This window comes from Rhinoderma darwinii, chromosome 4, assembly GCF_050947455.1.
Source record: "Rhinoderma darwinii isolate aRhiDar2 chromosome 4, aRhiDar2.hap1, whole genome shotgun sequence".
In the NCBI taxonomy this organism is placed as follows: Eukaryota; Metazoa; Chordata; class Amphibia; order Anura; family Rhinodermatidae; genus Rhinoderma; species Rhinoderma darwinii.
In genome coordinates, this window is record NC_134690.1 from 28,924,489 (window position 1) to 28,936,644 (window position 12,156).

General features: G+C 46.2%; 1 protein-coding gene across 4 annotated transcripts in view; it reads left to right on the plus strand.

Moving 5' to 3' along the window:
• TDRD6 (tudor domain containing 6) overlaps positions 1 to 12,156 on the plus strand; it is an 81,591-nt gene that overhangs the window by 52,813 nt on the left and 16,622 nt on the right. For all 4 annotated transcript variants that reach the window (XM_075860956.1, XM_075860957.1, XM_075860958.1 and 1 more), the window contains one exon: positions 9,179 to 12,136. In XM_075860956.1, coding sequence (XP_075717071.1) covers positions 9,179 to 12,136 — 2,958 coding nt within the window. The remainder of the gene's footprint in view (positions 1 to 9,178; positions 12,137 to 12,156) is intronic.

The following is a 12,156-nucleotide window of genomic DNA, read 5'->3' on the forward strand; positions in this document are numbered from 1 at the left end:
GGGGCCTGTGCGTTGTCATTGAAGTGGAGGAACCTCATTATTGTCTCATAACGAGACCTGGGCATTACTGCAGAATATACTGGGGTGGCTTGGGCGGGTCTTGTTGACCAGTAAGACCTAATGGAGGGCTTTTTGACAATACCCATATTTAGGGTGAGCCCCAAATTTTTTTTTAATTCCTGCAAATTGGTGGGCGTCCAATCTCTGGCATGGGTGGATGAAGGTTTCTGCCTTATATATTGCGTGGCATATAAATTTGTTTCGTGGACAATCTGATTTAGGATGTCGTCCGTTATAAATAAATGGAAGTAATCCATTTGGACAAAATTTGTATTGTCCACGGTTATGCCAGGAGTGGTCGTAAATCCGTGGATTCTAGGCCCAAAAGATGGGGCAGGTGCCCATACAAGAGCCTGGACTGGAGGGACCAGGCTGTCCCGTGCTACAGCGCTACTTGGCCCTGCGCTTTCATGTTCTGCAGTTTCGACTGCATCAGGGACAACGTCCCCTGAAGATGAACCTGAAGTGACGCTGTCATCGTCACTACCTAAAACAGGTTCCATCTCGGACGCCATCTCTGATGCGGTCTCCGACTCAGACCACAGCATGGCGTATGCCTCCTCTGCGCTAAACAACTTCCTCGCCATAACGTAACTAACACTAACACTAACTAAACAAATTTTATTTTTTTATTTTTTTTATAAAACACACAAACTAAGGCCCCATGCACACGACCGTGCCCGCAATTGCTGTCCGCGATCGCGGGCACGGCAGGCCGCTGACTGACAGCCGCATTTTCGGGCCGTGCTCCCATACAAAGTATGGGAGCACGGCCCGCAAAATGCGAAAGAACGGACATGTTCCATAATTCCCGGAACATTTCCACGGCACTGACACCCTTCCGTAGTGCTACTGAAAGGTGTCAGCGTTCAATGAAAGTGAATGGCTCAGTTTTTGCGGTCCGCAAAAACGGAGGTTTTTTGCTGTCGTGTGCATGGGGCCTAACTGCTATATATATCTACACTACCGCTAACAAAAAAATAAACCGCTATTGCTATATATATTATATATATGTGGATATATATATAATTATATACTCCCTACCTGCCTATTCTAATAGAATAAAAGAAAGAAAGGTAGATAGATAGAAAAAAAGATAGATGGATAGATAGATTGTATAGATAGATAGAAATCTATCTATACAGAGAATGTTTTATAGTGTAACTGTTTTTTTTTTTTTCACTGTAATCTTCTGGCAGCAATTCTCCCGAGTCTCTTTTTCTCCTCAAACTGAAACAATATTTGAGGAGAAGAAAAGAGGCAGGAGATTTACTGCCAGAAAACTCAAAATAAAACAAATGTGGTCGCTGTGATTTTCACAGCGACCACATGTTCAGGGACCATCAGATTGGTCCCTGATACTCTGCCCAGTGCCCAGAGCTGTTGGTAACAGCGAGGGCACAGGGCTGTGCGCACGCGATCGCGGGCACAGGGCTGTGTGCACGCGATCGCGTGCACACTGTTTTATAAGCAGAAATGCATGTGATCGCTGTGATTGGTTGTCACAGCGACCACATGTTCAGGGACCATCAGATTGGTCCCTGATACTCTGCCCAGTGCCCAGAGCTGTTGGTAACAGCGAGGGCACAGGGCTGTGTGCACGCGATCGCGTGCACACTGTTTTCTATGCAGAAATGCATGTGATCGCTGTGATTGGTTGTCACAGCGATCACATGTTCAGGGGCCAAAAGATTGACCCCTGACATTCTGCCCAGTGCCCATGGCTGTTAGCAACAGCCAGGGCATAGAGCTGTGTGCACGCGATCGCGCGTGCACAGTCTCTGAAGTGCGGCCGTATATATACTATACGCCGGACTTTAGAGACCCTGACCGCTGGCCGTATATTTACGGCCAGCGGTCGGGAACCTGTTAAAGAACTAAACCTATTTAGCCTTGAAAAGGGACGACTAAGGGGGGGGGGGGGGCATGATTAACTTCTATAAATGTATGATTGGCACAAACAAAAAATATGGTGAAATCCTGTTCCATGTAAAACCCCCTAAAAAAACAAGGGGGCGCTCCCTCCGTCTGGTGAAAAAAGGTTCAACCTGCAGAGGCGACAAGCCTTCTTTACTGTGAGAACTGTGAATCTATGGAATAGTCACCGCAGGAGCTGGTCGCAGCAGGGACAGGAGATGCTGCAAAAAAGGAAAAGATAATTTCCTAGAACAAAAAAACATCAGCTCTTATGTGTAGAAATGTTTCCCATCCCTTGGTTGAACTTTATGGACATGTGTCTTTTTTTAACCGTACTACAGTGAAGGAAATAAGTATTTGATCCCTTGCTGATTTTGTAAGTTTGCCCACTGTCAAAGACATGAACAGTCTAGAATTTTTAGGCTAGGTTAATTTTACCAGTGAGAGATAGATTATATAAAAAAAAAAAAAAGAAAATCACATAGTCAAAATTATATGTATTTATTTGCATTTTGCACAGAGAAATAAGTATTTGATCCCCTACCAACCATTAAGAGTTCAGCCTCCTCCAGACCAGTTACACGCTCCAAATCAACTTGGTGCCTGCATTAAAGACAGCTGTCTTACATGGTCACCTGTATAAAAGACTCCTGTCCACAGACTCAATTAATCAGTCTGACTCTAACCTCTACAACATGGGCAAGACCAAAGAGCTTTCTAAGGATGTCAGGGACAAGATCATAAACCTGCACAAGGCTGGAATGGGCTACAAAACCATAAGTAAGGCGCTGGGTGAGAAGGAGACAACTGTTGGTGCAATAGTAAGAAAATGGAAGACATACAAAATGACTGTCAATCGACATCGATCTGGGGCTCCATGCAAAATCTCTCCTCGTGGGGTATCCTTGGTCCTGAGGAAGGTGAGAGCTCAGCCGAAAACTACACGGGGGGAACTTGTTAATGATGTAAAGGCAGCTGGGACCACAGTCACCAAGAAAACCATTGGTAACACATTACGCCGTAATGGATTAAAATCCTGCAGTGCCCGCAAGGTCCCCCTGCTCAAGAAGGCACATGTACAGGCCCGTCTGAAGTTTGCAAATGAACATCTGGATGATTCTGAGAGTGATTGGGAGAAGGTGCTGTGGTCAGATGAGACTAAAATTGAGCTCTTTGGCATTAACTCAACTCGCCGTGTTTGGAGGAAGAGAAATGCTGCCTATGTGTAAAGGATCTGCCAGGCACAACTTCTGTATATACGCCCATGGGTAATCAGTCTGCACCTGGTTCTATGTCTCTGAGACTGACTCCATCTTCCACCACTCAGGAAGGCAGGCTTAGGAGTGGGAGAGCCTATCGCAGCCTGGCCAGACGGAGCTTACATAATCACAAGCCCATATACCTAGGCTACCCTGGTCCCTCACTCTATTATGGACCCCCTTGAGACCCTGGCTCAGCAAATGCAGGGTCTCTCCCTACAGGTCCAGGCCCTGGCTCAGAGGGTCAACCAGCCTGACGCTGCCATGGTAGTACCCCTCACCTCACCTCTTGAACCCCACCTCAAGTTGCCTGACCGGTTCTCAGGGGACCGGAGGACTTTTCTCTCCTTTCGGGAGAGTTGTAAGCTCTACTTTCGCTTAAAGCCCCACTACTCAGGTTCTGAGAGCCAGCGGGTGGGTATAATTATGTCCCGGCTCCAGGAAGGGCCCCAAGAATGGGCCTTCTCCCTGGCTCCTGACGCCCCTGAACTTTCCTCCGTTGACCGTTTCTTTTCTGCTCTCGGACTCATTTATGACGAGACTGACAGGACTGCCTTTGCCGAGAGTCAGCTGGTGACCTTACGTCAGGGTAAGAGACCTGTGGAGGAGTATTGCTCTGACTTTAGGAAGTGGTGCGTAGCTTCTCCGTGGAATGACCCTGCCTTAAGGTGCCAGTTTAGGTTGGGTCTGTCGAACGCCCTGAAAGACCTGCTAGTTAGCTATCCCTGTTCTGACTCCTTAGACCAGGTTATGGCTTTAGCGGTACGACTTGACCGACGTCTCAGGGAACGACAACTTGAACGGTTTTGTGTTTTCCCCTCTGACTCCCCCATGATGTCTCCCGAGGTCCCGTTGCTTCGCTCTTCCACGGAAGACTCGGAGGTACCTATGCAACTCGGAGCCTCCGTGTCCCCCCGACAACGTAGAGCGTTCTGCAGGAAGAATGGTCTCTGCTTCTATTGTGGGGATGACAAACATCAAGTGAACACCTGTCCTAGGCGTAAGAATAAGCAGCCGGAAAACTTCCGCGCCTAAGTGATCATCGGGGAGGTCACTTGGGCGCACAGGTATTTCCCGTAAATATGAAACGTAATAAAATCTTGCTTCCCTTTCAGGTCTCTTTTGGTGGTAGGTCTGCTACCGGCAGTGCCTTCGTGGATTCAGGGTCTTCTGCTAATATCATGTCTGTGGAATTTGCTATGTCTCTAGCTATGCCTTTGATTGATTTGCTTAAACCTGTCCCGGTAGTGGGTATCGACTCCACTCCTCTTGCTAATGGTTATTTTACTCAGCATACCCCTGTTTTTGAACTCCTTGTTGGCTCCATGCATTTGGAGCAGTGCTCTGTACTGTTGATGCAGGGATTATCGTCCGATTTGGTTTTAGGCCTTCCCTGGTTGCAGTTGCATAATCCCACGTTTGACTGGAATACTGGGGAGCTTACCAAATGGGGTAATGAATGCTTGACGTCATGTTTTTCTGTTAATTCTATTTCTCCCCCTGAGGAGGTGAACACGCTACCTGAATTTGTTCAGGACTTCGCTGATGTTTTCTCTAAGGAGGCCTCCGAAGTGTTACCTCCTCATAGAGAATACGATTGCGCTATCGATTTGGTACCAGGAGCTAAGCTCCCTAAGGGTAGGATATTTAACCTTTCTTGTCCCAAACGTGAAGCCATGAGAGAGTATATCCAGGAATGCCTGGCCAAGGGTTACATTGGCCCCTCTACTTCTCCGGTAGGTGCTGGCTTCTTCTTCGTAGGGAAGAAGGATGGTGGTCTTAGGCCATGCATTGACTACCGTAACTTGAATAAGGTCACTGTAAGTTACCAGTATCCCCTTCCTTTGATTCCTGATCTCTTCAATCAGGTTCAGGGGGCCCAATGGTTCTCTAAGTTTGATCTACGGGGGGCGTATAACCTTATCCGCATCAAAGAGGGGGATGAGTGGAAGACTGCGTTTAACACGCCCGAAGGTCATTTCGAATACCTCGTCATGCCCTTTGGGTTGTGTAATGCCCCCACGGTCTTCCAGAATTTCATAAATTAGATTTTAAGGGATTACCTGGGGGTATTTCTTGTAGTGTACCTTGATGACATACTCGTGTTTTCCAAGGACTTGTCCTCCCACATTGAGCATGTCAGGAAGGTGCTCCAGGTCCTTCGGGAAAACAATCTGTTTGCTAAGACCGAAAAATGTATGTTTGGGATGCAAGAGATACCATTTTTGGGTCAAATCCTCACTCCTCATGAATTCCGCATGGACCCCGCCAAGGTCCAGGCTGTGGCGGAATGGGTCCAACCTGCCTCCCTGAAGGCGTTACAGTGTTTCTTGGGGTTCGCTAATTATTACAGGAGATTTATTGCTAACTTCTCGGTCATCGCTAAGCCTCTTACGGACCTCACTCGCAAAGGTGCTGATCTCCTCCACTGGCCTCCTGAGGCTGTCCAGGCTTTTGAGGTCCTTAAGAAGTGCTTTATCTCGGCTCCGGTGCTGGTCCAGCCCAACCAAATGGAGCCATTTATCGTGGAGGTTGACGCATCCGAGGTGGGAGTGGGGGCTGTCTTGTCCCAGGGTACCAGGTCCCTCACCCATCTCCGTCCCTGTGCCTACTTCTCCAGGAAGTTCTCGCCCACTGAGAGTAACTATGATATTGGCAACCGCGAACTCTTAGCCATTAAATGGGCATTTGAAGAGTGGCGCCACTTCCTGGAGGGGGCTAAGCACCAGGTAACGGTCCTTACCGACCACAAGAATCTGGTTTTCCTAGAATCTGCCCGGAGGCTAAAGCCGAGACAATCTCGATGGGCGCTATTTTTTACCAGATTCAACTTTTTGGTTACCTATAGGGCTGGGTCTAAAAATATTAAGGCCGATGCACTGTCGCGTAGCTTCATGGCCAGCCCTCCTTCGGAGGAAGATCCTGCTTGTATTTTGCCTCCTGGTATAGTCGTTTCTTCTATTGATTCTGATTTAGTCTCTGAAATTGCGGCTGATCAAGGTTCAGCTCACGGGAACCTTCCTGAGAACAAGCTGTTTGTTCCCCTGCAACTCCGGCTAAGGGTACTTAGGGAAAATCATGACTCCGCACTATCTGGTCATCCAGGCATCCTGGGTACCAAATACCTCATTGGCAGAAACTATTGGTGGCCTGGGTTGCCTAAAGACGTTAAGGCCTACGACGCCGCTTGTGAGGTTTGTGCCAGGTCCAAGACTCCCAGGTCCCGACCAGCGGGCTTACTACGTTCTTTGCCCATTCCCCAGAGACCTTGGACCCATATCTCCATGGATTTTATCACCGATTTGCCTCCATCTCAAGGCAAGTCGGTGGTGTGGGTGGTAGTAGACCGCTTTAGTAAGATGTGCCACTTTGTGCCCCTCAAGAAACTACCCAATGCTAAGACGTTAGCTACCTTGTTTGTCAAACACATCCTGCGTCTCCATGGGGTCCCTGTCAATATTGTTTCGGACAGAGGGGTACAATTTGTTTCATTGTTTTGGAGAGCCTTCTGTAAAAAGTTGGAGATAGATCTGTCCTTCTCCTCTGCCTTCCATCCTGAAACTAATGGCCAAACTGAGAGGACTAATCAGTCTCTAGAACAATATTTAAGGTGTTTTATCTCTGACTGTCAATTTGATTGGGTCTCATTCATTCCCCTCGCCGAATTTTCCCTTAATAACCGGGTCAGTAACTCGTCGGGGGTCTCCCCCTTTTTCTGTAATTTTGGGTTTAATCCACAGTTCTCCGTTTCACCTGGTAGTTCCAACAATCCCGAGGTAGAGGTCGTTCATCGGGAACTGTGCACAGTCTGGGCCCAGGTTCAGAAGAACCTAGAGGCGTCCCAGAGTATACAAAAAACTCAGGCTGATAGAAGACGTTCTGCTAACCCCTTGTTTATGGTCGGGGATCTGGTGTGGTTATCGTCTAAGAACTTGCGCCTTAAGGTCCCGTCCAAGAAGTTTGCTCCCCGGTTTATAGGGCCGTATAAGGTCATTGAAGTCCTCAATCCTGTCTCCTTCCGACTGGAGTTGCCCCAGTCTTTTCGTATACACGACGTGTTTCATGCCTCCCTCCTTAAACGCTGCTCCCCGTCCTTGGCTCCCTCGAGGAAACCTCCTGTTCCCGTTCTCACCCCTGAGGGGGTGGAATTCGAGGTGGCCAAGATTGTGGACAGCAAGATTGTCCAAGGCTCCCTCCAGTACCTGGTCCATTGGAGAGGACTTGGGTACCCGCCCGGGATGTTCACGCTGGGGTATTGGTCAGGAAGTTCCACCTTCGTTTCCCCAATAAACCAGGTCCACTTAGTAAGGGTCCGGTGGCCCCTCATAAAAGGGGGGGGTACTGTAAAGGATCTGCCAGGCACAACTTCTGTGTATACGCCCATGGGTAATCAGTCTGCACCTGGTTCTATGTCTCTGAGACTGACTCTATCTTCCACCACTCAGGAAGGCAGGCTTAGGAGTGGGAGAGCCTATCGCAGCCTGGCCAGACGGAGCTAGCTCCCGCCCTCTGTCTATTTCCTGTTCCTCCTTTGCTTGTGATTCTTCTCGTGTGGTTTCCTGGCCTTGCTGCAGCTCCTAGCTATTTGACCTTGCTTCATACTGACCCCGGCTTACTGACTACTCTCCTGCTCTGCGTTTGGTACCTCGTACATTCCTGGTTTGACTCGGCTCGTTCACCTCTCTTGTTGCTCACGGTGTTGCCGTGGGCAACTGCCCCATTTCCCTTTGCTTGTGTCCCCTTGTCTGTCTGTCTGTCGTGCACCTACTGAGCGTAGGGTCCGTCGCCCAGTTGTACCCCGTCGCCTAGGGCGGGTCGTTGCAAGTAGGCAGGGACTGAGTGGTGGGTAGATTAGGGCTCCCTGTCTGTTTCTTTACTCCCCTGCCATTACACTATGACCCAAAGAACACTGTCCCCACTGTCAAGCATGGAGGTGGAAACATTATGTTTTGGGGGTGTTTCTCTGCTAAGGGCACAGGACTACTTCACCGCATCAATGGGAGAATGGATGGAGCCATGTACCGTCAAATCCTGAGTGACAACCTCCTTCCCTCCACTAGGACATTAAAAATGGCTCGTGGCTGGGTCTTCCGGCACGACAATGACCCGAAACATACAGCCAAGGCAACAAAGGAGTGTCTCAAAAAGAAGCACATTAAGGTCATGGAGTGGCCTAGCCAGTCTCCAGACCTTAATCCCATCGTAAACTTATGGAGGGAGCTGAAGATCCGAGTTGCCAAGTGACAGCCTCGAAATCTTAATGATTTACAGATGATATGCAAAGAGTAGTGGGCCAAAATTCCATCTAACGTGTGCAAACCTCATAATCAACTACACAAAACGTCTGACTGCTGTGCTTGCCAACAAGGGTTTTGCCACCAAGTATTAAGTCTTGTTTGCCAAAGGGATCAAATACTTATTTCTCTGTGCACAATGCAAATAAATATATATAATTTTGACTATGTGATTTTCATTTTTTTTTTTATTTTTTTTATATAATCTATCTCTCACTGGTAAAATTAACCTAGCCTAAAAATTCTAGACTGTTCATGTCTTTGACAGTGGGCAAACTTACAAAATCAGCAAGGGATCAAATACTTATTTCCTTCACTGTATGTTCTGCATATTACTATAGTATATGGCCTTCTTTTCTTTCTCACGGCTGAAAGATTTTTGGTAGGTAGACAACAATGTATAGTATTTTCTTAAAAGTTCTCATGTCATCCCCCATTATTGAGAATATGGACGATGTCCAGTATAATGACATTCTATAAATATGGCTCTCTATTATAGCCTTATGTGATGATTTCATTTTGAGTGTAGTTTCAAAGGACATTGCGAGTAGTATATATACCAAACACAAGAACACGCTATAGCTATATAAACTTTTTGGAATCTTGCTTATAGATATTGAAAAAAAAATGTTCTTGCATGTATTCCAGACAGAACAAAGCAAGAAAATGAAGCAACAGAAGGCATTGATGTGCCTAGTGAAGACTATGGGGGAAATGAAGACCTTCTCCCCACCAAGGATGATGTAGAAAGTGAAGAAACACCACAGAGCAATGATGGAAAAGAGGAGGCTGCATTTAGTGAAGTCACTGTAACAAGTGAAAATGTGAAGGAATGTGGAAACGCTCTGGGAAGTAAAACTTTAGAAACCAACAGTTTTGTAACAGGGAGTTACCTGGACAATGCTGGAGCGACACTTCCCACCATAATTACTCAAGAAAGCAAAATTGAATTGAATGAAATTGTATCTTCAGTGATTAAAGAAGATGTTCTCAAAATAGAAAACATTGGCATAAATGAAGAAGTTGAGGAAACTGACACTGTGGTAGCTATGGTAGTCGATGAGGAAAGCAAGACGGCCATGGCTAGTGAAGATGTTATGGAAAAAGATATCGTAGATGGCAACATGTCTGGAGATCTTCTAAAGATTGAACCTGAAGAATGTGTTTTGATTTTACAAAACAAACCCATCAAAGAAGATGTGGGAAGTTATGGTGGGCTGGTTATCTGTGAAGATAATATGGCTCTGGGTTTAGGTGATATAGACATGCTCGAAATTGAAGACTCTGTAGACATTGTAGCAGTGACAGAAGGTGATGAGGATTTAACCAGCGCTGACATCACTGAGTGTGATGGGGTGTTCACTACAGATTTTGAAGGAGTAATTCAAAGGGATGAAGAAATATCTACAGAAGGAGCCATTGAAGAAGAAGCTAGCACTATTGAAGTTGATGAGGAAAGCAAGGCAGCCATGGCTAGTGAAGATGTTGCGGAAGAAAATATTGTAGATGGCAAAGTGTCTGGAGAGCTTCAAGTGATTGAACCTGACGAATATGTTTTGATTTTAAAACCTAAAGCCATCAAAGATGATGTGGGAAGTTATGGTGGACTGGTTATCTGTGAAGATGTGACCAGTGAAGATACTATGGCCCTGGGTTTAGGTGATATAGACATGCTCGAAATTGAAGACTCTGCAGAAAGTGTAGCTGTGACAGAAGGTGATGAGGATTTAACCAGTTCCGACATAGTTGAGTGTGATGTAGTAAAAACTAGAGATTTTGAAGGAGCAATTCAAGGGGCCATTGAAGAAGAAGCTAGCACTATTGAAGCTCATGAGGAAAACAAGGCAGCCATTGCTAGTGAAGATGTTATGGAAGAAAATATTGCAGATAGCAAAGTGTCTGGAGAGCTTCTAGAGATTGAACCTGATGAATATGTTTTGATTTTACAAAATAAAGCCATCAAAGTAGATGGGCTGGTTATCTGTGAAGATGTGACCAGTGAAGATAATACAGCTCTAGGTTTAGGTGATATAGACATGCTTGAAATTGACGACTCTACAGACAGTGTAGCTGTGACAGAAGGTGATGAGGATTTAACCAGCGGCGACATCACGGAGTGTGATAAGGTGATAACTAGAGATTTTGAAGGAGTAATTCAAGGGGATGAAAAAATTGTATCTACAGAACGAGCCATTGAAGAAGCTAGCACAAGCTTTGAAGAAGAGTTTGAGGTCACCATAGTTGAGGGTCCATTGGTTGACTTTAGTCAAGATTTTGTAGCTAGTGCAGGTGAAGAATTTGTAGCTGATGAAGGCATGGACTTTATAGATAGTAAGAACAGTGAAGAACTTGTAGCTGGTAAAGACATGGACCTCAAAGACCATACGAACAGTGAAACATGTTTATCTGGTGAAGACATGGACCTAAAAAACAGTAAGCACAAGGAAGAACTTGTAGCTGGTGAAGACATGGACCTGAAAGACGGTAACAACAGTGAAGAACTTGTAGCTGGTGAAGACATGGACCTGAAAGACCGTACGAACAGTGAAGCATGTTTATCTGGTGAAGACATGGACCTAAAAAACAGTAAGCACAAGGAAGAACTTGCAGCTGGTGAAGACATGGACCTAAAAAACCGTAAGAGCATTGAAGCACCTGTAGCTGGTGAAGACATGGACCTGAAAGACCGTAAGCACAAGGAAGATGTTGTAGCTGGTGAAGACATGGACCTGAAAGACCGTAAGCACAAGGAAGATGTTGTAGCTGGTGAAGACATGGACCTGAAAGACCGTAAGCACAAGGAAGATGTTGTAGCTGGTGAAGACATGGACCTGGAAGACAGTAAGCACAAGGAAGATGTTGTAGCTGGTGATGACATGGACCTGAAAGACCGTAAGCACAAGGAAGATGTTGTAGCTGGTGAAGACATGGACCTGAAAGACAGTAAGCACAAGGAAGATGTTGTAGCTGGTGAAGATATGGACCTGAAAGACAGTAAGCACAAGCAAGAACATGTAGCTGGTGAAGACATGGACCTGAAAGACCATAAGAACAATGAAGAACTTGTAGCTGGTGAAGACATGGACCTGAAAGACCATAAGAACAATGAAGAACTTTTAGCTGGTGAAGACTTGGACCTGAAAGACCGTAAGCACAGGGAAGATCTTGTAGCTGTTGAGCACATGGACCTGACAGATAGTAAGCACAGTGAAGAACATGTAACTTGTGAAAACATGGACCCCAAGGACAGTAAGAACCATAAAGAACTTGTATGTGGTAAAGACATGGACCTGAAAGACGGTAAGAAAAGTGAAGAACTTGTAGCTGGTAAAGACATGGACCTCAAAGACAGTATGGACAATGAAGAAGGTGTAGCCAGTGAAGACGTAGAAACAGAAGAGGCTGTGGCTTTCAAAGGAGAATCCTTAAGTGAATCTATATCTACAGATGACAATAATGACCATGAAGAGCCTGAAATCGTTGTGGAAACTGTGAAAGCTGAACGTAACCATCATGTTGTTGGCTGTGATAGGGACGTATGTGTCCAGAGTGAAGACCCATCTCCTGCAGGTGATACCGATACGAGACAACGAGAGACCGAACAAGGTATTTAAACCAGGGAAAGT